Source organism: Narcine bancroftii, chromosome 3, assembly GCF_036971445.1.
Source record: "Narcine bancroftii isolate sNarBan1 chromosome 3, sNarBan1.hap1, whole genome shotgun sequence".
NCBI classification, from domain to species: domain Eukaryota; kingdom Metazoa; phylum Chordata; class Chondrichthyes; order Torpediniformes; family Narcinidae; genus Narcine; species Narcine bancroftii.
In genome coordinates this window covers 366,073,645-366,100,252 of record NC_091471.1, presented here as the reverse complement: position 1 = coordinate 366,100,252, position 26,608 = coordinate 366,073,645, and the positions used below count along the sequence as shown (strand labels likewise).

The 26,608-nt window shown below is 44.1% G+C and overlaps 1 protein-coding gene across 1 annotated transcript in view; it reads right to left on the bottom strand.

Moving 5' to 3' along the window:
- The window catches only part of rac3a (Rac family small GTPase 3a), a 34,946-nt gene extending 10,772 nt beyond the window's left edge, over positions 1-24,174 (bottom strand). The window contains exon 1 of the mRNA XM_069930204.1: positions 23,859-24,174. Within this exon, the coding sequence (XP_069786305.1) occupies positions 23,859-23,893 (35 nt within the window). The 5' untranslated portion in view covers positions 23,894-24,174. The remainder of the gene's footprint in view (positions 1-23,858) is intronic.
- Positions 24,175-26,608: the final 2,434 nt, after the last annotated feature.

Genomic DNA, 26,608 nt, shown 5'->3' with positions numbered 1-26,608 from the left:
AACATTCTAAATTGTCCTCCAGACCATGACTCGTGCTCTGGGCCTTCTTCCACTCCATCGCACCACCCAGTGGTGGTTTATCATCCAAGTCCAGAAATTTTTAGATCATTTTCTGCACATGCTCAGTCCGTCTCCCACTCTCTCAGCAGTCCACCTTCAACTTGGCTCTCTAAGGCAAACTGTCACTTTCAATTTCACTTGCTCCGTCAAAATGTACCTGTTTATCTCGTCCTTATTCCTCCTTAAATTTGAATTTTAAAAGTACTGTCCGAAAATAAGAAAATCCAGAGCGACCCAATCCCCAAGCAATCTAGATTTTAGGACTTCTACTGCATTGTACTGCAGATTTAAAACTATGGAGTGAGATAAACTCTGGAAAGAACATGGCTTACAGGCTAGAGTCCGAGTTTTCAATAAACATGAACATTTTGTTGGACAATAATATTTGGAGAGATAGAAATCAAGTCACCAAGCAGAAAGGTAAGGGAAAATACGGCAGAGGTTGAAATATGAAATCAAAACGCTAGCAACATCTTCAGAGGCAAAAATAGAGTTAATACTTCAGGTGTTACTTTTCGTGTATTACTTTTTTTTACAGTAACGTCCTAAGATGGTTAAATGTGAATATTTGGACTATGAAGGCTGCTGGAAAACACTGAATTTCATGACTTGTTCATGTCAATAAATTTGGATTCTGATCTGGTATCAGGGTGTAATGGATCTGTGTTGAGAGTAATATTTAGGTTAAGGCTAAGTTATATTTCTTTAAAAATGTATTAATAAATTATAAAATTAAAATATTGTATATGTATTCTTAGTAAGTTAGTTATGGACTGGTACAGGGTCACACACAATTCAGCACATTTATAGATACACTACTGAAATCAGAAAGAGTGTTCATTTTAGGAGTCGACGTGTCTTGGAATGACAGAGCTAATGGATTTGAAATGGATCTTAATTATTCAAGAACAATGGAGTGTTTACTTTAGTAAAAACTGAAGTACTCAATAAGAAGTGCTAAAGGAAGACATTTGTTTTTAAACCAAATCACTTAAGGCCTCTTGAACAAGAGAAATAAAACTCAGAGCCTTTGAAACAGCACTGAGGTAATCTTTCAGAGTCATGACGTCTAAAAGCCAGAGGCATGAAGATCACATGGTTGACAAGAAACGGGGGTTGGGAGGTAATCTTTCAGAGTCATGACGTCTAAAAGCCAGAGGCATGAAGATCACATGGTTGACAAGAAACGGGGGTTGGGAACTGTTGAACATTCCAATAACTGATCACATCTTTCAGGAACTAAGGCTGACTTCACTGGTGAGGTAACTTCATGAGTCTAAAGTTACACATCTCCGAAGGCAAAGAAACCAGAAGATGGACAGTATTCTTGGGAGAAGGAGGTGTTCTAAGTGGCTTTAAAGTAAGCCAGACCACTTCTGACTGTCTTTTTTGTTATTAGAAGGCAGCCTCAATTTGGGAATTAACTCTAGAACGCTGAAGCTAAGAGGGAGTTGAAGACCAGTGTGAGAATTTAAGAAGAAATCTCTTCCTGGGAAAATAACAAGATTTGTGAGTTGGAACAGTCTAAGGATCGAATCAATGTTAGACTGTTCCGACTCAGTGTTAACAAACTTCATTATTGCTTTGAAGCAACAATTTACAAGAATTTAATGTTTTGTAATCACTTCTGAACTACAATTTAATAGAGTTTAAGTTTAACAAGACTTTAAAATACTGGGCCTTAAAAATAACTTTTCAGACTCAAGTTTAAAATGAAATAGTTTGGAATTTTAATACACGCACACATTTATACAATTACATTCTTGCATAGTGGGGTTAAGCTTAAAGTTAAGTAAGTTTAGAATTAAGTGAGAACTGTTAGGTGGTTAATAATTTAATAAAAACTATGATTTTGAATTTACCACTGTCTGGCAAATCTTCCATGGCAGTTCCTGTGTTAGTACTAACGTGGGTCGGTTAGTTTATAACACTGGAATCATCAATGCTGGCCGACTATTGTTGGACACTGACACTAGAGGATTAGATGCGGAGTCCCGTCCCAATGAAAGACAACAGCAAAAAACATTTTTAGGGCAGTTGAACTAACGCAACGTTTCAGCATCATTATCCCACATTCAATAAAAATTATTGTAACATTTCTCCAACTTCCTACGTTCAATAAAAGTTATTGTAACATTTCTCCAACTTCCTACGTTCAATAAAAGTTATTGTAACATTTCACCAACTTCCTACGTTCAATAAAAGTTATTGTAACATTTCTCCAACTTCCTACGTGATACAGCAAATCCAAAATGATCTTTGTGTTCAGCTTGAATTATCTACTATAATCCCCAATTTATTTTCAGGAAGAAAACCTTCTGAAAACAATCTGTTATTTAGTATTATCTGAAACCGCACTCAAAGGCAATGAGATCATGCAATTGAAGAGGAAGTGCTGGGTCTTCAGCTTACATCGAGCTATTTTGGTACAGTGCAGGAGAATTAAGGAATGGATAGAGAATTAACATGACGTAAAGCTCATGGGCACCCTTGTGGCCAGGATTCCAGAAAGCATCCACAACTAATGCTTAAGTTTCCCCAGTCCATCAGCACCAAATGCATACAAAATCATAAGGTGAATGGCTCCAGGTTTAAGATGGGAGAGGGAAGATTTAAAGGGGCAACTTTTTCCACAGAGGGTGATAGGTATACAGAATGAGTTGCAAGAGGGTGGTAGAGGCAGATACAAAGATTAAAAGACATTTAGACAGGTACACAGACGGGAAAGGTTCAGAAGTATATGGGCCAAATGCTGGCACATAGGACGAAGTCAATTATGGTTCAGTGCTGCTCTTGATTTTAGAAATCCTGGGAGAAGCCTTCAGGATGTTATTGAGCACCTTTGTATTCCTTTGTATCAGGAATACAAAGAAACCAACATAACTAGAACGAGTGATCATCTCCCAGTCAACTGGTCGGCCCCCAGCCCGTCAGTGTAGGAGTCCACTACCTCTACAATGATCTCAAGTAATAACCTCAGAATCCACATCACAGGAGAGAAAGGAACTGCCCATAAAGACTATTTGTAGTCACTTCCTCATGGCAACTAACTCTTGAAATACTCGTTTTAAAGTTCAGAGATACAAACTCTGTTTAAACAAGAAATGAATTAAATGCCGACTTGCAACTGGACATGACACCTGCCGTGAGTGGCAAGAGATTTAAAAAAAGATTGTTGTGCCCAATCAACCTGTAAATCACATCGAAATTGTCCCTTTAAACTCCAAATTAGAGTCGATGAAATGGAGCACTTCACGTGACAGCCTGTCAAACCAGAATTACATACATGTCTTAATGGTATGAAGTCAGTTGGCTAAACACTTAACAAATTTGTTCTGCCAAACATGATAACACCCTATAATTACGGAATGATTTCCAATTCTGTTACATCTAAATTGCTGCCATTGTTCAGCTGACCCCTATTTTTCACTTCCACAACTTGCAGAAAATGCAATTCAGTGGTACTCTTCTCCAAGTGGCATGTACAACTAAAAGCCACAGAGACTGACCATCCAATTCCACCAAAACTCCAAGGACAAGGTACACTGTTCAGCTTTGGTCAGTCACTGTGCTACAGGAAAGATCTCAAGCTAGAATTAGCAAATCCAAGGAGATGATTGTGGATAACAGGAGGAAATCAGAAGGCAAACCAGACCTCATCAAGGGATTAGCTGTGGAGAGGGTGTGTCAACATCTCTGAGGATCTGTTGCGGAACCTCCATGTCGATGCAATCACGAAGAAGGTTGACCAGAGACGATGTGAGGAGTTTGAAGAGATTCGGTATGTCACCAAAGCCTCTCAAAAATCTCTACACGTGCACAGGAGTGCATTCTGGCTGGTTGCATCACTATCTGATATGGAGGTGCCAACGCTCAGGAGTGTTGTTTAACTCACTGCCACAGTCTTCACTCTGTCGAGGACATCTACAAGAAGTGGTGTCAAAAAATTAGCCTCTATCCTCAAGTACCCCCATAGGGGGTATTGGGCAAAAAGTACAGAAGCCTGAAGATGAACACCAAGCGGCGCAAGGACAGCTTCTTCCCCTCTGCCATCAGATTTCAGATTGAACAATGAATCTTATTATATCTTTTTTCTGTATTATTTTTATTTATTTTGTAATGTGGTTTATAAATGTTTGCCCTGTGTCGCTGTTACAAAACAACGAATTTCGTGACATGGTCACAATATATTTTGATTCTGAATCCTGGTGAGTGTTTAGAAGGCTTCCAGTGGAGATCTTCGAGATAGGACTATAGTACTGCAATGTTTAAGAAAAATTTGGATGGAAATAAGGGTAGGTTTAGAGAGATAGGATTCAAATGCTGGCAGGTGGACTAGTGTAGCTCAGTGTGGACAAGCTGGACTGAAAGGCTTGTTTCCTCACTGCATGAATCTATGACAGTTTACTGAAGCCACATTCAATGGACCACTCATCTCTGGCCTTATGGGCACAAGCTCTTTGACTGCAAGTTTCGACTAACCAGAGGCATTCCCAACATAAAGGCTCTGGACTTCACTAAATCGGTTGCTGGGCAAACCCAGCAGATTTCAGTAAACGCTGCCCATCTACATCCTCAGTGACTCCCTCTTTTCCAGTGAAAAACAGTCACCATTGTTTGGGATTTCCTCACTCCTCTTTCAACTAATGTCCACAGAAACTCTTCCCAACTCTTTGGCTGAAGAACATTTACATATGGGGCAGAGGACTAGGCTGAATTTTGCACTGAAAATGTAGCAGGATCACAGCTTTAGGATGAACTGGCATCAACACAGCATTGATGTTCATTTTACAGGGCACTACAAGACCCTCCCCCACACATTCTTTGGCTTGGCTTCGCGGACGAAGATTTATGGAGGGGGTAAAAAGTCCACGTCAGCTGCAGGCTCGTTTGTGGCTGACAAGTCCGATGCGGGACAGGCAGACACGATTGCAGCAGTTGCAGGAGAAAATTGGTTGGTTGGGGTTGGGTGTTGGGTTTTTCCTCCTTTGCCTTTTGTCAGTGAGGTGGGCTCTGCGGTCTTCTTCAAAGGAGGTTGCTGCCCGCCAAACTGTGAGGCGCCAAGATGCACGGTTTGAGGCGTTATCAGCCCACTGGCGGTGGTCAATGTGGCAGGCACCAAGAGATTTCTTTAGGCAGTCCTTGTACCTTTTCTTTGGTGCACCTCTGTCACGGTGGCCAGTGGAGAGCTCGCCATATAACACGATCTTGGGAAGGCGATGGTCCTCCATTCTGGAGACGTGACCCATCCAGCGCAGCTGGATCTGGATCTGCTGAAGATCCACACATTACCTGCTAATAATATATCCATCCATAAACATGACTGGGAAGACACTATGGTTTGCAGCTCCAACAGATTGCAAGTACCGTGTAACCTGAAGCAAGATGCATTACTGGTTCATTCAGCACCTTCAGGACAGAATAAAATTAAAATGGAGGAAAAATGTACGATTTAAAAATATTCAGAATAAAACATGGTGAATGCAAATACTGGAATAGTGAATGAGAGATTACAGCTGCCCAATAACACAAGAAAACACTCAGAAAATCAGGCGGAGGTTATCTTCATCAGAATTTTGAAAGTCCACTGTACATAAAATACGCTGTGTGACCTGATGAGTTTCTCCAGCACTTTTGTGTATTAAACTACAATCACAGCATCTCCAGACTTTCTTGTTTCACTTCAATATACATGCTCTACCTTTGAAAGGCAGACTGAATACCATCCAAATTCTGCTGAGACACCACCCATGGAGGATCAAGCCACCCTTCCCTCTTAGTTCTTGCCTGGTCCCTTCAGATTCTGAGTGGGACTGTCTGATTAGAATCAATTAGTGCTCAACTGCAGACAGTTTCTTCGATTAATAATCAAGGGAACAGCATTAATTGCTCCAAAGTCAAACAACCCAAGAATCAATAAATGCAGAGACATTTTCCCCTCACACTACTGGACACATTTTACACTGCATCTCTGAGACCGAAGGGCAGTATTTCAATCCATTGCTCTACTTAAAATCCACTTTGAGGTAAAGATTGGCAACTTCTTCATGATATTTTTCTTTATGTTGTCGATTCTGTAAAATGTCACTGATAACACTGATCATATTCAAGCAGTGGGTTTGTATCACATCTATTACTCAGGTGATCACAATGGTTCGTGATCTTACCAGTTTAAATATGTTATTGACAAAATAAAATAGTAGACAACAGAAAAAATGCAGCCAATGCATCTCATGCAGGAGCTAGTTAAGCCATGACAAATAGATATAATCCAGCCCTGTTCAGAACACAAAGTCAGGCAAGCTGATCGTAGAATCACCAGGAATCTCTCACAATCTAGACCCATTTCACTGGACAATGAAGATTTTGCTTCCTGAATATTTTTCAGTGCACACTATGTTATAGATTTTGGGTTGATGATTGTGGAAATCATCTTAAAAATTTCCTTATCACTTACCATCTTTTAGATATAATCCTTCTTGTGGTTTCCTCTCATATTTTAAGTCCACTTCAATCATACAAAACCATGAAGTGCAAGCATGTCACTGAAAATTCATATTCGACATTCACACTTGGTCGTCTTCCCTGCTGATCTTGGTCGAGTCAGTGACAAACACGGTGAAAGGTTTCACCAGGTCATTGCGTCCATGGAAAAGGGGTATCAGGGCAAATGGAATCCATCAATTCTGGCTGACTATTGTTGAACCCTGACGCAAGAAAACTATTTAACAAATCATTTTCAGTAAAAACACGATGCTGGAGAAAATCAACAAATCAAACAGTGTGCTTTATCTTTGGCTTGGCTTCGCGGACGAAGATTTATGGAGGGGGTAAAAAGTCCACATCAGCTGCAGGCTCGTTTGTGGCTGACAAGTCCGATGCGGGACAGGCAGACACGATTGCAGCGGTTGCAAGGGAAAATTGGTTGGTTGGGGTTGGGTGTTGGGTTTTTCCTCCTTTGCCTTTTGTCAGTGAGGTGGGCTCTGCGGTCTTCTTCAAAGGAGGTTGCTGCCCGCCAAACTGTGAGGCGCCAAGATGCACGGTTTGAGGCGTTATCAGCCCACTGGCGGTGGTCAATGTGGCAGGCACCAAGAGATTTCTTTAGGCAGTCCTTGTACCTTTTCTTTGGTGCACCTCTGTCACGGTGGCCAGTGGAGAGCTCGCCATATAACACGATCTTGGGAAGGCGATGGTCCTCCATTCTGGAGACGTGACCCATCCAGCGCAGCTGGATCTTCAGCAGCGTGGACTCGATGCTGTCGACCTCTGCCATCTCGAGTACTTCGACGTTAGGGATGTAAGCGCTCCAATGGATGTTGAGGATGGAGCGGAGACAACGCTGGTGGAAGCGTTCTAGGAGCCGTAGGTGGTGCCGGTAGAGGACCCATGATTCGGAGCCGAACAGGAGTGTGGGCATGACAACGGCTCTGTATACGCTTATCTTTGTGAGGTTTTTCAGTTGGTTGTTTTTCCAGACTCTTTTGTGTAGTCTTCCAAAGGCGCTATTTGCCTTGGCGAGTCTGTTGTCTATCTCATTGTCGATCCTTGCATCTGATGAAATGGTGCAGCCGAGATAGGTAAACTGGTTGACCGTTTTGAGTTTTGTGTGCCCGATGGAGATGTGGGGGGGCAAAGATAAAGACACACACTGACATTTTGGGCTTGAGCCCTTCACCAAGGTATGGAAGAATATCGGTAGGTGTCCGAATTAAAAGGCAAGGGAAGGAGGTGTGGGGGGAGGAGCACAGTTCCAAAGGCAGGAGGAAATAGGTGGAGAAGGGAGGGAGGGCACAGCACCAAGCAGGGGGAGGAGGGATGACTCGGTGAATAGAGAGGGAAGGAGGTGGAGAGGTGAGAGAAAGAAGACGTGGAAAGGGAAAAAGAAGAATCAATTAGTAGAAACCGAGAAGTCGTTGTTAATACCATCAGGCTGGAGAACGCCCAGACTGAAAATCAGGTGTTGTTCCTCCAACTTATGCATGGTCTTGGTGGGAGACCAATAGATGGACATGAAAGGATGGGAGTGGGATGCAGAACTGAAAGTGTTGACCACTGGGATATCCCTGTCATGAGTGTGGACAGAGTGAAGGTGATCAACAAAGAGATCTCACCCAGACTCTCTGATGTACAGAAGGCCACATAGGGAGCACCAGATGCAGCAAATCAATCCTGAGGATTGAAGTGTTGCTTGAAAGGAGCAGTCCTTAGAGAGGGAGGGGAAGATTCGTCTGGTAGTGGGATCCTGTTTGTAAGTGCCAGAAATTCCAGAGGATAATGTGTTGGATGCAGAGGCTGTGGGGTGGTAGGTGAGGATAAGGGGGATTCTATGTTTGTTTCATCTGGGGGCTGAGGGGGCTAGGGCAGATGAACTGGAAATGGGGGAGATGCAGACGAGGGCTGAGTTGATGGTGGTGGAAGGGAAGCCACGTTTGTGGAAGAAAACATTTTTGTCGGTTGAACTAACGCAATGTGTCAGCATCATTATGCGACTACACCTGCTAAATTCAATAAAAGAATTTAGTATTTCTCCAGCTTCCTACATGAAAGAGCAAATCTGAAATTATGTGTTCACCTTGAAGTTGTCTATCATAATCCCCAATTTTTTTTCCAGGAAGCAAATCCTTTGGAAAACATTTGATGTCCAGTGTTATTTTTAATTTCTTTGAGAAAGATGGTGGAATCCATTATACAGTAAGCTCCTACCCGACCTCTCCAAAATCTAAGCTGGATTTCTCCAGTTTCCGTATAATGGTTGGCAAACTCATTCAGATAGAACATATATAAACTCCTGTTTTTTTTTGTCTTTTAGAATACTACCAACTAAATACTGAATCTAACGTACAAGTCACCTGAGAGAGTGAACGTGTTGATAGTTTTTGAAACACACGAGAGATCGTTGGTTTCATTCATGCATAAAAATATATGCCACTTGATAATGAGATAGTATATTTCTGATATTAAAATTAAATAAAAAGGAAATAAATGGATCAAAATCTGTTTAAAAAGAAACATGGGGAGTGGCACCTCTACTAGGTTATTCAATATTCAATATTTAACATCAGCTTTTTTTTTTGCAAAGACCTCAATTTAAATAACCTGCCCATCATTTAGGAATTTAAAAAACCCATACCCAAAATAGTGTGGAAAAAACCCAGCCACTTAAATGTTGCTAAGTAACCAAAAACCCCAATTCTTTGTCAGAAAGCTGCATCATCTGTTACTGGAGATAGCACAATCCAAGCAGAGCTCAGTATCGCACACAATTCAGACACTCCTCATTGGTTGGCGATGATGTAATGAAAAAGGAGGAAACCTGCAGACACAGAGAAAACTAAAATGCATTGCACCAGATAGATTCCCAAGCCTGATGCAATAAAGATTTGCTTTGAACATTTAATTTGTAATCTCGATAGCTTCCCTTGCTTGGCATCATCTAAACATGCAGAACAGGACTGAAGGAGTTTCCTCCTGATAAGCTGATGTGACATGTACAATGAAGTGAGCTAATATGTACACACCACTTGATCGGAATTTGAACATTTTTAGGTGATCATTGTTTTTCTGTTGCTGGCCCATGGTTTTACAAGCACTGGTTCATCCATAGAAATTCTCCCTGCACCAGTCCAGGCATTTGGCGATGGCAAGGCAATCAATCAAATGGCCAGCATTCCTTGAGCAAAAATTCCACACAAAACTAAATCACCCACCGTCATTGGTTAACACATACTGTCTGAATTTCACCATATGGAGGCCATCTGTACGATCCTTGATGCTACCAGATCACTTTACCTTTTCCATGCACATTACACTTTTTCCTTCTTAATGGTCAAAAGCATAATAATTACACATTATTTGCCCCACTGACAATTTCAATAACTAGAAATGGAATGTAGTTAATGTGTCATTTAACATTTTTCTTCACGGAATGTTAGTCTTCCCATAAAACTCAGCATGAAGAGGTGATGTGCACAAATGCTTGGTTTATTACGGTACGATAAATAGTCTTTGCAGAACGAGTTACAAAGAAGAAACGTTTCAGAAGCTGCGTTGAAAGGCCCAGAATCATGGTCAGTATTACATAGCCCAGTTGTGTATTCATGGGTGACTGATCGAGTGACTTTGTAGTCAACAGAGATTGTTCCATTCTACACTTGAAAGCAACACCAAATGTGGCAGTAGTGCAAAAGTCAAAGCAGCACAGATGGTTTGGCAAGGAATAGAATAAGCAAGAAATGGTTGGGTGATTTAAAAAAAAAGCAACAAAAATCTGTTAAAAAAGTTATGAAGTAGACAAGTTTACTGGTCATTTGGAACCTGTTCCCGGATTAGTTTACAACTATGCCTTGTGATTGACAGCAAATGCAAAGTAGGCAAACAGAGTAATAAAATTCAATTTTGCATCGAGCTGATTGCAGTATCACGGATGTGTAAGGTTTATTCATCTCCCAAATTATTGAGATGCTCATGGGCCAGGGAACTGAGCAAGATGAAGCAGCCACTCATCAAATCTGATGGAAATTCATTTTTTGAATAATAGAGATGACGTTGACATTTGCAGAGTAGAACCTTCGTCCAGATCCCGCAACCACCAATAAGCATTAAATAAGAATCCTATTCCTTTGTGGATGCAGAGCTGAATCAATGAAGTCAATCCAAGACTTGCAATTGGGGTGGTATGGTTAGCATAGCATTTAGCGCAACGCTCTTACAGCGCCAGCAACTGGGGTTCGAATCGCGACAGGGCAGCGCGGTCTCATTGGCCTGTTACCGTCTTATATATCTAAATCAACTTAAACATAGATAGCGAGTAGAGGTAAATGATTGTTTTTCAGATTGGAAGATGAAGGATTAATGCTTTTATTTTTGCAAATAACTTGTCTGTTGGAATATAGAGGCAAATATTGAAATCTGTCAAGGAGGTGTGGTAAAATGTGTGATGAAACCAACTAACCAGGACAAAAGATGGACTCAAATACGCAGCCAAGTGGCAGATGAAATTTATTTCAGAGGATAAAGGAGAGATTTCCTTCTCAAATTCAGGAAGCTGGAATACAGATTTAATGACAGTTCAAGTTCATTTACAAAGTTCTTTGAAAATGGCAGGATGGAGGAGTCACGCGATGGAGTAGTGGCCGGACGGTGAACTCCAGCCCTCTCCAGAAAAGTCGGGAAAAACAAGAGAAAACACAAAGGCACAGAAATAAAAGTTACAGAAAAGTGAGTATAAAGGTGGAAAGAAGATGGCGACAAAAAAAGAAAAGTCGAAAGCAACGGTAAGAAGAGAGGAAGAGAAGACAAAGGAGGAAAAAGGTGAAGGCCTTACCTGTCCGAAGAGGCCCGCTGCGGAGAGAGAAACCCGCTCCCTCAGGTCGGTAAATAATGGACTACAAAAATGGCTCGCTGAGCCGAACAAAAGTGCGCAAACGCGCATGCGCGAAGTTTCGCGCATGCGCGATGCGAATGAAAAAAAAACACACCGACGGGAGGGGGGACCAGCTGGGGAGTCGATCTCCACAGCCGGCAACGACAGCTGCAGAACACCTGCAGCAAGAAGAGACCACAGAAGACAATAGAAACAAGATAGAAGAGGAGGAAAGGGCAACAAAGAAACAACAGATGGTCAACTCAGAGGAAGAAGAAGAGGAAGAGTATGGTGAAATAGAAGAAGAAAAGAGAGGCAAGGTAAAGGATATACTTGCTCTTATTAGAGGATACATGGAATCATTTAAAGAATGGCAAACACAGGAATTTAAGGATTTAAGAAAAAGAATAAACAACACAGAGGAGAAAATAATTAAAATGGAGATGACCTTAACAGAAATGGGAAAAAAAATGGACAAGATGGAAGAGCGGGCAGTAGCAGCAGAAATGGAGGTAGAAGACTTAAAAAAGAAATTGGAGAAATCTAATAAAAAAACTAAAGAGACACAAGAACTACTAGCTCAAAAAATAGATACAATGGAAAACCATAACAGAAGAAATAACATAAAGATAGTGGGCCTTAAGGAAGATGAAGAAGGCAAGAATATGAGGGAGTTTATAAAAGAGTGGATCCCTAAGACCCTAGGATGTCCAGAACTACAGCATGAAATGGAAATAGAAAGGGCACATAGAGTATTGGCCTCTAAACCACAACCACAACAAAAACCAAGATCTATTGTAGTAAAATTCCTAAGATATACTACAAGAGAAAAGGTACTGGAGAAGACAATGGAAAAAGTAAGAGAGGGCAACAAACCACTGGAGTATAAAGGGCAAAAAATCTTCATTTATCCAGATATAAGTTTTGAACTCCTAAAGAAGAGAAAAGAGTTCAATACAGCAAAGGCGATTTTATGGAAGAAAGGGTATAAATTTATACTAAAGCATCCAGCGGTATTGAAAATATTTATTCCAGGACAGCAAAACAGACTATTCTCGGATCCAGAAGAAGCACGAAAATTTGCAGAACAATTACAAAAATAGACTGAGGGAGGAAGACGGGTAATGAGAGTTAAAATGATCACGACTGATATGTATGTGGGTAAAGACAAAAATAGACTGAGGGAAGAAGACGGGTAATGAGAGTAAAAATGATCACGATTGATATGTATGCAGGTAAAGAGGTATAAGAGTGAATAGAGACAATGAGCATACATGAATGTATCTGTACTTAGAGGAAAATATAGATAGTATAGACAAGAATTAATAAGGGAAGGTAATGGAATAGAGAGAATAAGGAGGGAATTAAAAGAGGGACCTTTGTGACATATGAAAAGTGAAATCTTTTCTGGGGGAGGCGGGGTGGGGGGAAATAGCGGTCACTGCACAATCAGTTGACGCTTGCGAGTGGATTCGCAAATCCAAATGGAGAGGGGAGATGTGGTTGTCCGACAAGGGATAAAGGACAACTCAGGAGGTGAAGGGGAGATTGGGGATAAATAAGATAGAAATAGGAGAATAAGGAAAATGTTAGATGTTGTAGGAATGTTGTCTTATGAAGAGTTGAAAATAAGAAAACAGAAATGGAAAAGGAGGAAAGGTAATGATGGAAAAACGGAAAGAGAAGATAAACAAAATATAAAAGGGCTACGCTGAACTATATGTCTTTAAATATTAATGGAATACATAACCAAATTAAAAGGAAGAAACTACCAAATTTAAATGAATAAATGTATTCCATTAGAAAAAAAAATAACATATTGGTTAAGAAATAATATTGAAATATTCGAACAAGTATAGGAGCCTTACATTAAATACAATAGCGAAAACCTACCGGGGACAAACATTACCTAAGTTGATAGAAGGAGAAGGAAAGAAAAGAATGGACTCAGTAGAATTTCTGGTGTAATTTTGTTGAATGACAACATTGTCTGACTGGATTAATGCAACCTAGATTGTATACCTAAAATGGATGAGAGGGGGGGGTGGGGGGGTGGTTTGGGAGGAAAGGGGGGGGGGAGAAAAAGTCACTGTATATGTGTGAAAAGAAATAGTGTATATCATGGCTAATGTGATTTATGGTGTGAAAAATAAAAAAATTTAAAAAAAAAAAAAAAAAAGGCAGGATATATTGAGAGCATAATTGGCAAAACAAATGGATCATGTTCTTCATAATTAAAGGTATAATGTGCAATAATGGGGAAGTTATGAAGAATCTTTACAAACCTCTCATTGGGCCACATCCAGAGAACACTGTCCATTTGAGGTTATTGCACATCAAGAAGGATTTCAAGGTTGTCGAGTGTGCAGAACTGCAGCAGGATTGAGGATGAATGACTAGGCCCCAACAACAATGTTTAGATTAGAGAAGCTGGAGCTGTTCTTGAAGCAAGAATTGAGGGGAAATATGGAAAATACAGACATTTTTTGGCAGGTTTAGGCAAAGGGAAACTGTTCCCCTAAGCTGATGGCAACTGGTGTTAGTTGGGAGATGGGGGAGATGCAAGATTTTCTTTTAAATGCAAGGAGTAGTAATAATCTGAAACTTACAGCCTTCGAGAGTGGTAGAAGCAGAAATGACCAATAATTCGAAAGGATATTTGCTGCAGTCAGAGGTTCCAACCTGCTGAATAGGGCATCAATATTAAAGAAATGCAGAGTGGGGTGTCTCAATGACCATTGGCCAGTAGCATTCTACTGTGACAAAATGCTTTGAGAGGTTGGTCATGGCCAAAATGAACTCACACCCAAGACCCAGACCCACTGCAATTCACCTACCGCCAGAATCACTCCACAGTAGATGGAATATCACTGGCTCTCCACTCAGCCCTGGATCACTTGGACAACATCAGGCTGCTTTTCATCGATTACAGCTCAGTTTTTAACACCATCATCCCCTCAGTGCTGGTCAACAAGTTCCAAAACCTGGGCCTCTACATCACCAATGGATCCTCGACTTCCTCATCGAAAGACCATCGGTAACAATGTCTCCACCTCACTGACCATCAACACAGGTGCACCTCAAGGATGAGTGGGTAGCCCACTGCTCTACTCTCTCTACAGCTAGACACAATTCAAATGCCATCTACTAATTTGCCGATGACACCACAGTTGTCAGAAGAATCACAAATGGCAATGAGGAAGCGTACAGGAGTGAGATAGATCAGCTTCTTGAGTGGTGTCACAACAACCTTACACTCAACATTAGAAAAACATTAGAAGGGGGAAATCAGGAGAACCTGAACCAGTCGTCATCGAGAGGTCAGCAGTGGAGAGGGTTACAAGCTTCAAATTTCTGGGTGTCAACATCTCTGAGAATCTATCCTGGGGCCTTCATCTTGATACTATCAGGAAGAAGGCTCGTCAGCAGCTATGCTGCCTTAGGAGTTTCAGGAGATTTGATATGTCAACAAAAATTCCTGCAGATTTACTGTGGAGAGCATTCTGATGGGTTGCCCAACTGTCTGGTATAAAGGTGTCAATAATGGAGCGGAGACAACGCAGGTGGAAGCGACTAGGAACCGTAGGTGATGCCGGTAGAGGACCCATGATTCGGAGCCGAACAGGAGTGTGGGTATGACAACGGCTCTGTATACGCTTATCTTTGTGAGGTTTTTCAGTTAGTTGTTTTTCCAGACTCTTTTGTGTAGTCTTCCAAAGGCGCTATTTGCCTTGGCGAGTCTGTTGTCTATCTCGTTGTCGATCCTTGCATCTGATGAAATGGTGCAGCCGAGACAGGTAAACTGGTTGACTGGTTTGAGTTCTGTGTGCCCGGTGGAGATATGGGGGTGCTGGTGGTCATGGTGGGGAGCTGGCTGATGGAGGACCTCAGTTTTCTTCAGGCTGACTTCCAGGCCAAACATTTTGGCAGTTTCTGCAAAACAGGGCGTCAAGCGCTGAAGAGCTGGCTCTGAATGGGCAACTAAAGCGGCATCGTCTGCAAAGAGTAGTTCACGGACAAGTTTCTCTTGTGTCTTGGTGTGAGCTTGCAGGCGCCTCAGATTGAAGAGACTGCCATCCGTGCGGTACCGGATGTAAACAGCGTCTTCATTGTTGAGGTCTCTCATGGCTTGGTTCAGCATCATGCTGAAGAAGATTGAAAAGAGGGTTGGTGTGAGAACGCAGCCTTGCTTCACGCCATTGTTAATGGAGAAGGGTTCGGAGAGCTCATTGCTATATCTGACCCGACCTTGTTGGTTTTCGTGCAGTTGGATAACCACGTTGAGGAACTTTGGGGGGCATCCGATGCGCTCTAGTATTTGCCAAAGCCCTTTCCTGCTCACGGTGTCGAAGGCTTTGGTGAGGTCAACAAAGGTGATGTAGAGTCCTTTGTTTTGTTCTCTGCACTTTTCTTCGAGCTGTCTGAGGGCAAAGACCATGTCAGTAGTTCCTCTGTTTGCGCGAAAGCCGCACTGTGATTCTGGGAGAACATTCTCGGCAACACTAGGTATTATTCTATTTAGGAGAATCCTAGCGAAGATTTTGCCTGCAATGGAGAGCAGCGTGATTCCCCTGTAGTTTGAGCAGTCTGATTTCTCGCCTTTGTTTTTGTACAGGGAAGTTGCAAACTTGGCCAGCAACATCATAGGCATTTGTCTTTACTCCATTAAGGACAGCTACAAGAGGCCATGTCTCCAGAAAGCAGCTTCCATCATCAAGGACCCTCACCACCCAGGTTATGGCCCCCTTCTCACTACTACCAACAGGAAGGAGGAACACAAGCCTAAAGACAAAGTCCAAAAACAGCTTCTTCCCTTGTGCTATCAGATTTCTGAATGGACAATGAACCACAGACACTACCTTCACTTCCTCTCTTCTTTTGCACTAATGAATTAATTTATTTTAAATGTCATTGATGGCCATTTTTGCAGCTGCGATGCTACTGCAAAACAATGAATTTCATGACACGTTCATGGTAATAAATTCGGATATTGGATAGACAAAGGGAAACAACCTTAGTGGAAGAGAGCAGGAGACCTAGCTGTAGCAAAAAAATGTATTATGTCAGCCTGGAAATTAGAAGATAACTTGAGAATACAACAATGGTACATAGAAATGAATAAATGTATTCCATTAGAAAAAATAACCTATAATTTAAGAAATAGCATTACAATATTCGAACAAATATGGGAGCCATACATGAAACACAATAGAGAAAACCTACCGTGGACATCTACCACCTAAAATGACAGAAGGAGAAGAAAATGAAAAGAACTGACTCAGTGGAATTTCTTGTTTATTTTTATTGAGTGACAACATTGTTTGACGGGTTTAATGTATCTTATATTCTGAACTTTAAATAATTGGGAGGGGAGGAGGGAAGGGGGGGAGAAAACGACACTGTATATATTTAAGAAGGAAAATATATGTATCTTGATTAATATGGTTTAAAGTGTGAAAAATTAAAAAAAATTTAAAAAAAGAGAGCAGGAGAAATGGGTTTGATGGTGTTGTTCTAGAGAGCTCGTCTGAATTGAAAAAAGTCAAATGGCCGCCAAGGTGCATTTACTCCATGCTGTGGACAATGTCACTGGCAATCCCTCTTCCACAAACATGTTAGCTGAGATATAAATTCTTCTGCAGGAGTGATGACATTTAATAGCATCTTGAATTACTTCAGTGAACCATAACTTGCACATTTATAATAGTCATAGAGTCTAATCATTTAAACCCCTCACCAGTGCATTCTGTCTTTATTCTTAGATTATTCTTAGATTAAGGGGCAGAGGTTTAGAGGTAACATGAGGGGGAACTTCTTTACTCAGAGAGTGGTAGCCGTGTGGAATGAGCTTCCGGGAGAAATAGTGGCGGCGGAGTCAATTGTATTATTTAAGAAAAGGTTGGACAGGTATATGGATGAGAAGAAGATGGAGGGTTATGGGCATTGTGCAGGGAGGTGGGACTAGAAAGGGGTGTTTGGTTCGGTGTGGACTAGAAGGGCCTAATGGCCTGTTTCCGTGCTGTAATTGTTATGTTATGTTAAAAGGGGAAGAATGAGGTGTTTGCACTGGTTCCTAAAAAGGAAATCTCATTCAGCCAACAGCCAAAGTTTCATAGATCAATCCAATTTAAATATTAGTTTTGTAGTTCGGCAAATTGAACAGATTGTCTGTAAACTTTCCATTTGCTGCTAGGTGAGCAAATAAACCACTCAGATCAACGTACACAGAAATGATATTGACATTTGATACAAGAAAACATTTCCTCAATGTCTATTTATTCAGGAGCACGTTGGACAATGGTTCATGAAGCAATTCAACTGATAAATTCAAAGGAAGTTTCTAAAACTGCAATTTTAGCTTGTCAGTCTATTCAAATTTGTCAGTCTGTTCATATTTTCAGCTGTAATTTCAAAATTTCTATGTTTTCAGTGACTCTCTTACTGCATTTTGGCTGAGTTGGTGCTGTGGTATCATGGAGTACTTTCCAATGATCTGTTGACTGACAGTTTAATGAGCACCAAAACTTGGAAAGGTGCATTGGCCACAGAACAGATATTCCATTTGCATCTTGATTCATTTACAGATTCAGTCTTACAAAATTTACATATTACTAGTCAGTTTATAAAGTTGCAAATGCAACAAAACGTCCAGAAAGGACACGAAAATGCCAGGTTACATGAAAGGGGTCACATTAAAAGTAGACTAACATGACATTCCAGTTCATAAATAAGCCTTTTTTTTTATACACTGACACCCCACATTACATCCGGCTCAAGTTTTAAAAAAAGATGAATTTACCATTTATAATGATGACCTACAAATGCGGATCCTGCATTGCCTTTATGCAGAGCTGACTTGGGAGCCGGCTTCTAGACCTGTGGGAGGCAGGGGCAAGTGGTGCAGTAGCACAGCCCACCACTGGGACCTCAAACACCTGTGTTGATAAGGGATAGTGGTCTATACTGGAAAATGGCAACCAAAGAGCAGGTAAAAGTGCCAGTGGGGATCTGTGCAAGCCGTCTTAGGGCTTGGGCAGATCTCCTGCGCAATGTAATCACCATTTTTAACCATATGGGTTTTTAAAAAATTCGTGCTTCCTGTGTCATCGAGACATCATCAGCCCTCCCCTTTGGAGCCACATTCCTTTTACGGAGGAGGTGGAACGACTTCACTCCACCTCTGAGTCTACCCACCCCCCACCCCAGGCAGATGGAGTGAATTCGACCGGTCCATCCACCTTCGGACCTTTTATGGAGGTAAGTGAAGCGATTTACACAGAATCGGTCTTTACAATTGCTGTTTTTTCACTATAAAAGGGCCTTTAGATTGATGGAGTTAAACAGGAAAAGTCTGCAGATGCTGGGATTGTAGTGCAACACACAAGTCCTGGAGAAACTCAGCAGGTCACTCAATACATCGTGAAGAACGGCCCAGGCCCAAAACACTGGTCACCCTTTACTTTGTACAAGTGCTGCATGACCTGTTGAATTTCTCCAGCACTTTTATGTACCATAGATTGATGGTACATAATATATGTAACACGATCACTCATAAGATTATATTCTATACATTACAGAACACAGTATTATACAATACAGTATATTTCAAATACAATGTTGGAGAATAAAGATCTGAAATGATTCACAAATTGAATAATTTCCTAAATTGCATCATGTCAAGGCACAGATGACATTTCATCTTATAGGATGTTTTAAAATTATGTTGAATATATTTAGATACAAATTTTAAGAATTATTTCTTTGCACCTCTGACACCAAAAATGTTAACTAATGATATTAAGTCTTACCCTTGTAAAGTCACCATCTTTCCAATTAGAGGGCCACACATCTGCTCCCTTTCTGCTGTTTTAGAACCAGCTAGTATCGAAAAGTACATTCTAACTGGTTGCATCACTATCTGGTAAGTGGGGTGCCAATGCACAGGGCAGGAAAAGGCTACAGGTAGTGGCAAACATGGTCAGCGCCATCACGGGAACCACTCTTCACTCCATTAAGGACATCTACAAGAGGTGGGGTCTCAGGAAACCATCAAGGACCCTCACCACCCAGGCCATAGCCTCTTCTCACTGCTACCATCAGGAAGGAGGTACAAGGGCCAGAAGACGAAGTCAACTTCTGAACGGGCAATGAGAGCCACTGACACTACCTCACTTTTCCCCCCCAATCTTTCGCATTAATTAATTTATTTTTTAAACTTGTATTCACAGAAATATAATTTATATCAATTTTTGCACTTGCAATGCACAATCATTCTGCCGCAAAACAACAAATTTCGTGACACGCGTTCATGGCAATAAATAATGATTCTGACCTCTCAGATTCAGAATCCTCAGTATTTGACCCAGATTGGGAAACCTCTGTCAGAAGTAAGGGAATATGTTGCAAAATATGCTAATGTGTAGTGCATCTCAATCACTGTTTGAAACAGATAGTACAATGTTAGATCACAGATGTATCACTACTTCCAGCCAACCTTAACATAGGAATAATTACAAGAGCAGCTGTCTTACAAGAAAAATGGCTGAATAAAACAAGGTACACAAAATAAAATTCACACGCAAGTTTTGAAACCCTAATTGACATTTTTCAGTAACACATATCATAAAGCAACACCTTTGATCAAGTTGGTCTGTTCTTCTCCACCATTGACCTGGTTAATACACTTGTGACCACTTGGTTGGGGACAATTGTTTTGGAAGACTTGAAAATCAAAACCACTCAAAGACAACTACCCCGTCATGATAGATTACCACCATATCAATGATTACCACCATTCACCATGGCTAATTTACCAAGTTGTCCCTCACTCAGGCTATCATGAAATGTATAAAAGCACAAACAAGAGCTCAGTCCTATCCGAAACCATAATGCAGTTTTCCAAATGCATCAAATGAATGCCTTGCACATTATAATGCAGACAATGGAAAGAAAATGACCTACTTTCTGAAATGCAAGACATTGTCCACAGCGCGATCTCCTTTCAAAGCAAACCCTGACAGCATACATTTAACATCTAATAATTTGTGGATTACAAGAAGCCTTTACCAGCCCTCCAGTTTCAAAGGTTCGAAACCTGCAATTACACTGCCAAAAGCTCAACGACTGGAGACTCGAGGGAACAGGTTATCACCCATAATCATGGGTTGTGTCACCCCTCTCTACTCGCCTGAGCCTGAAATCTTTCACATCCCCAACCCTGATTTCTTCATTTTCTTTCCACCTGCAGCCTAGTTTGGTCGGTGGAATGTTTTGCTGTTTTGGCATTTCAGATTAAAGATCTTTATTTTGAAATGAGGATTGCTTGTGTTCTACCAAAGACACACATCTAAGACCCTTAACCTCAATGCTGCTCACAGGAACTTGCTGTAATTTCATTAATTACATACCAGACACTTTAATGAGATAAGGGATGGATAAATTCTAGTTTCCTGCTCTCGCATAATCTGTTCTGCTTGATGGCTTGGTGAGTTGACAAGATCAGTGGGGTAGTCATCCAATCCCGGCAATAAACGTTTCAAGGGATAATAAAGCGGAATATTTGTAAACAGAAATCTTTGGGTCATTTTGAAAGATTCAGTTACATTGTACATTTTCTATTGATGATTTGTTTTATATATGTATAAACGTAGCCTTGCGGATTTCACCTTCAGCTCCTAGTATCACCCTGTAAACCATCCAAACTGTGCCTCAGGTATCAACAATCCGCTGGTATTAGAATGAGGGCTCTGCCATGTGACAGCAGCTAACTTCCAGAATCATTAACCCAGCTCTGCTGTCAATTCAAGAAATAGGCTTCCTCGACATCACCAAGTCATCAGGGCAACGCAAGATGCCCCCAGTCGCCTGGATGAGCCGACAGCCAATTTAGAGGTTTTGGAAGCATCAGGCAAGCGGGGGTTTGCAACAGAACATGTGGTGAGAGCAGCCCCCGTCACATCACCAGCCATCTTGGGAGGAGAGGGACCGCTCTGCACCAGCAGACTGTCCCTGACCATTGTGTAGCCATGTGAGGTGAGTGTTCACACACTTCTAGCATTGCAATTCTGCAACTGAAGAAAGGATCCCCCCAACCATGTGTGACAATAAAACTTACTTTTTTCTTCCCCCACCTCCCTTCTACCCTCTTCTATCCCCCTTCTACACTCTTCTCCCCCCGCCCCCCTTCTACACTCTTCTCCCCCACACCCCCTTCTACACTCTTCTCCCCGCCCCCCCACACTCTTCTTCCCCGGCCCCCTCTACATTCTTCTCCCATCCCCCCTCCTTACACTCTTCTCCCCCCTCCTTACACTCTTCTCCCCCCTCCTTACACTCTTCTCCCCCCTCCTTACACTCTTCTCCCCCCTCCTTACACTCTTCTCCCCCCTCCTTACACTCTTCTCCCCCCCTCCTTACACTCTTCTCCCCCTCCTTACACTCTTCTCCCCCTCCTTACACTCTTCTCCCCCCTCCTTACACTCTTCTCCCCCCTCCTTACACTCTTCTCCCCCCTCCTTACACTCTTTTCCCCCCTCCTTACAGTCTTCTCCCCCTCCTTACACTCTTCTCCCCCCTCCTTACACTCTTCTCCCCCCTCCTTACACTCTTCTCCCCCCTCCTTACACTCTTCTCCCCCCTCCTTACACTCTTCTCCCCCCTCCTTACACTCTTCTCCCCCTGCCCCCCTTCTTCTCCTCCCCGCCCCCTTCTACAGTCTTCTCCCCCTTACACTCTTCTCCCCCCCGCCCCCCTTCTTCTCCCTCCCACCCCCCTTCTTCTCCCTCCCACCCCCCTTCTTCTCCCCCCGCCCCCTTCTTCTCCCCCCCGCCCCCTTCTTCTCTCCCCCGCCTCTTCTTCTCTCCCCCCCGCCCCCCCTTCTTCTCTCCCCCCGCCCCCCTCTTCTCTCCCCCCGCCCCCCTCTTCTCTCCCCCCGCCCCCCTCTTCTCTCCCCCCGCCCCCCTCTTCTCTCCCCCCGCCCCCCTTCTTCTCTCCCCCCTGCCCACCTTCTTCTCTCCCCCCCGCCCACCTTCTTCTCTCCCCCCCCGCCCACCTTCTTCTTTCCCCCCGCCCCTCTTTCTTCTCTCCCCCCCGTCCCCCTTCTTCTCTCCCCCCCGTCCCCCTTCTTCTCTCTCCCCCCCCCACCCCCAGGTCTCTTGTCAGTCGAAGGGTTTAAGCCTTTTCCCACATTAGATGAGGAGAAATAAAGCGAGTGATACAGGGGAGAGAGGTGGGGGGGGAGAGAGGTGGAGGGGGGAGGGAGGGGAGAGAGGCGGGAGGGGGGAGAGAGAGGCGGGAGGGGGGGAGAGAGAGGCGGGAGGGGGGGAGAGAGAGGCGGGAGGGGGGGAGAGAGAGGCGGGAGGGGGGGAGAGAGAGGCGGGAGGGGGGGAGAGAGAGGCGGGAGGGGGGGAGAGAGAGGCGGGAGGGGGGGAGAGAGAGGCGGGAGGGGGGGAGAGAGAGGCGGGAGGGGGGGAGAGAGAGGCGGGAGGGGGGGAGAGAGAGGCGGGAGGGGGGGAGAGAGAGGCGGGAGGGGGGGAGAGAGAGGCGGGAGGGGGGGAGAGAGAGGCGGGAGGGGGGGAGAGAGAGGCGGGAGGGGGGGAGAGAGAGGCGGGAGGGGGGGAGAGAGAGGCGGGAGGGGGGGAGAGAGAGGCGGGAGGGGGGGAGAGAGAGGCGGGAGGGGGGGAGAGAGAGGCGGGAGGGGGGGAGAGAGAGGCGGGAGGGGGGGAGAGAGAGGCGGGAGGGGGGGAGAGAGAGGCGGGAGGGGGGGAGAGAGAGGCGGGAGGGGGGGAGAGAGAGGCGGGAGGGGGGGAGAGAGAGGCGGGAGGGGGGGAGAGAGAGGCGGGAGGGGGGGAGAGAGAGGCGGGAGGGGGGGAGAGAGAGGCGGGAGGGGGGGAGAGAGAGGCGGGAGGGGGGGAGAGAGAGGCGGGAGGGGGGGGGAGAGAGGCGGGAGGGGGGGGGAGAGAGGCGGGAGGGGGGGGGAGAGAGGCGGGAGGGGGGGGGAGAGAGGCGGGAGGGGGGGGAGAGAGGCGGGAGGGGGGGGGAGAGAGGCGGGAGGGGGGGGGAGAGAGGCGGGAGGGGGGGGGAGAGAGGCGGGAGGGGGGGGGAGAGGCGGGAGGCGAAGGCAAACGCCGCCGCTTCAGTCGACCCTCTCCCCCCTTTCCTCTCCCGGCCAACGAGGGAGGAACTGGTAAAGTGAGCGAGCGACAGACATAGGCAGGGTGGTTTGGGAATGTTGAATCCCCCGAGTCCTCACCGAAAGGTTCCCTCCTCCACCCCCCCCACCCACCCCACGGGATGCGCCCGGCGTTAAATGCAGCCAACCCGGCAACGTGCATTTTTTCTCCCCCCCCCCCCTATATCTGCTGGCCACAGCCCCAGGCGTTGAGCCTATGCAACCCCCCCCCACCCCATTCCCATCCATTGAGATGAATTGACTTACCCGTCCCCCACCACCACGCACTTGATTGCCTGCATCAGGAGAGATTTGCACCAAATGCTCCTCTTGTCCGCGCTCCCTCTTGAGCTTTGAACGAGATGTAGAAGCAGAGCGACCGCGACAAACAGCCCGAGATTTCTCTCTGCACCAGGCAACAGTGTATCTGCAGAGAGGGAGCGAGTCTCCCTTCGGCAATCTCCGCCCGAGCCACGGAAACGGCCGAGCCCGCGCGTCCGGCTCTTGCACGGACGGTTGGGAGGGCGGGCGCCTCCTCCCCACGGGCGGAATGTGGCCGAAGCCGCCGAGGTGCGGGAGATGGGCACCTAAAACGGCTCCTTAACCCCCCCCCCCCCCCTCCTCAGGCTTCATGAAGACGAGGATCCGAACGAACGAAGAGCTGGAAACACCCGGTGGGTCGGGCAGCATCGATGCAGGGAGAATCCGCGGGCGGGCTGGAGGTGGACAGGCAGGAGATCGGTTACATTAACGTGACGGATGAGCCATGGACTTTCATGAACTCCGATTGTCGATGCTGCCTTGCCCATGGGGCTATTTCCAGAACTTCATTTTTCATTACCTTGGATCTCCAGCAGCTCACCCACATGGATTTCAGGAGGACCAGGAATGACCACCCTCCCCTCCCCATCAACAACTGGAGTGGAGAGCACCAAGTGCATCTCAATGTCCCCTCACTGGTCAGGACGGCAGCTCCGGAGATGCAAGCAAGGCGACCAGCCACCATTGTCAGAAATAAAACTTCTCACACATGAGTCTCTTTAAAACTGATGACACGACAAGCTTTATTTACAAGTCTGCAGGGTTGGACTCAACTGGCTTCTCACCAGTTAAGCCCCGATACATACAGTGCATTGATTTTTATACCCTTGTTGTTTGCCCTTCCCCTACTTATTAATACTGTTTTAATTGGTTAGTATTGCAAAAGCATTCTAAGTACAACTGCATTTTTAATGATCACGTTCGTTACGTACGCTGCGAACTCTACATACACTAAATTCTGTTTCTCACCCTTCTTATCAATCTTTTGTCTCCTGCATGTCTCTCACTATGACCATGAAAAGATAGGTTTAAAAAAACATATCCAGCTGAACCTTTTGTCCTTGGCTGCTAGTAAACTCCCTGTCCGTTCTGGCTTCCCTTTTTATGATTAATCATCACATTTTAACTTAAGCCATTTTAACCTAAATTCTCTATATATAACAACCATCATGCCAACCTTCTGCAGGAGCTCTTTTGAGAGTAGCCGGCTGCATTACACTGTGGTACAGTGGCTGCAGAGAAATAGATGGGTGGTCAAATCCAGAAGAGTGGCAGAGAGGATCACTGGAGTCTCCCAGAGCCAGCACCACCAGGGTGAGGAACAGTTTCTTCCCACGGGCAGTGAGAATGCTGAACGACCAAAGGAACGGCTCTCACTGACAATTGGAGACTCTCCTATCCATAAAACAATTTATTGGTATCTATGAATACTGCGTAGGTATTGTCTGTCTGCGTGTTCGGTCTGGTTGTGAATCTGCATGTTTTGCACTGAGGACCGAAGAATGCCCTTTTGTCAGGTTGTACAATCAGATGACAATAAACTTTTGCAGAGATCACAATGTAGCCACATTTTAATGAAGCCCGGCGGGAGTATAGGACTACAGAGGGACTCAACACCAGGGTCTCTTCAGCCACCTCAATTCAGTGCCTTGAGAGCGACTCCCCAAATCACATTGTCCATTCCCTCCATCAAAAAGCTCCATGGATGTGATGGTCTCTGTCCGACAACTTCAAAGGAAATGCAAGGGACAGCATCGGCCCTTTTCGTAAAAGCTTTGGCTTCAGCAACCAGACAGGGAAAAGGGATTTATGTGGATGAACACAGAGGTTGACATCAATATGAAGGCAGGAAGAGCATCATTTCTTTGCTGCATGCCTCTATTACACAATATCAAAACATGGAATCTACCCCATTTAATGTCACAACATACGCCCAGGGCCTCTGCACTACAAATTTTATGTACACAGGGAACCCAGTGCACCATGGCACACTGTAAAAATGGGAAGCGTTAGTTTTCTGCTTCAATGTGTTGAGGGCAGAGGTTTAGACTTGCTATCGTACAAAGAGATCTTGCAGTTTAAGGGGATTTTGGAGAGATCACAATGTGGTAGACTGGGAAACCATATTACCAGGTGCAGAAGTAAACACAGAATGGCTAACATTTTTAAAAAATGCATTACTTACCTAAAATATTTAACTCTTACAAAAGTCAAAGCAGAAAAGTGGTTTGACTGGTAACAGGGGATGTCAAAGACAATTGATGAAAAAGATTTTTAAAAAAGACTGGGATAATATCAGAATTCAAAGGAGGGCCATGGGACTCATAAGATAAATATATCATTAAAATGGACAGCAGAGGGTTCTGTGGATATGTAAAAAAAGGAAAAGATTAGCTAAGTTACAGACAGGGACGAAAGAAATCATTTGGGGAAACCAGGAAATAGTAGAGAAATTAAACAAAGGTGTTTCTTTAGCCTTTCTGTTCATCTCTTGATGTGACAGTGTTTGGAGCACCTGTTTCAAGAATCTGATATCAAGCATGCAAACAATAATGGCTTGGTCATTGCTGCCTATCGAATGTGATTAGAGCCTTGGTGGAAAAGATGGCTGAGAGGAGGACATTTGGTGTTGATCTACTTTCCTGCCCGTGGCATTGGAATATTTTGTGGAGTCTACATTGATGGTTTTTCTCCAG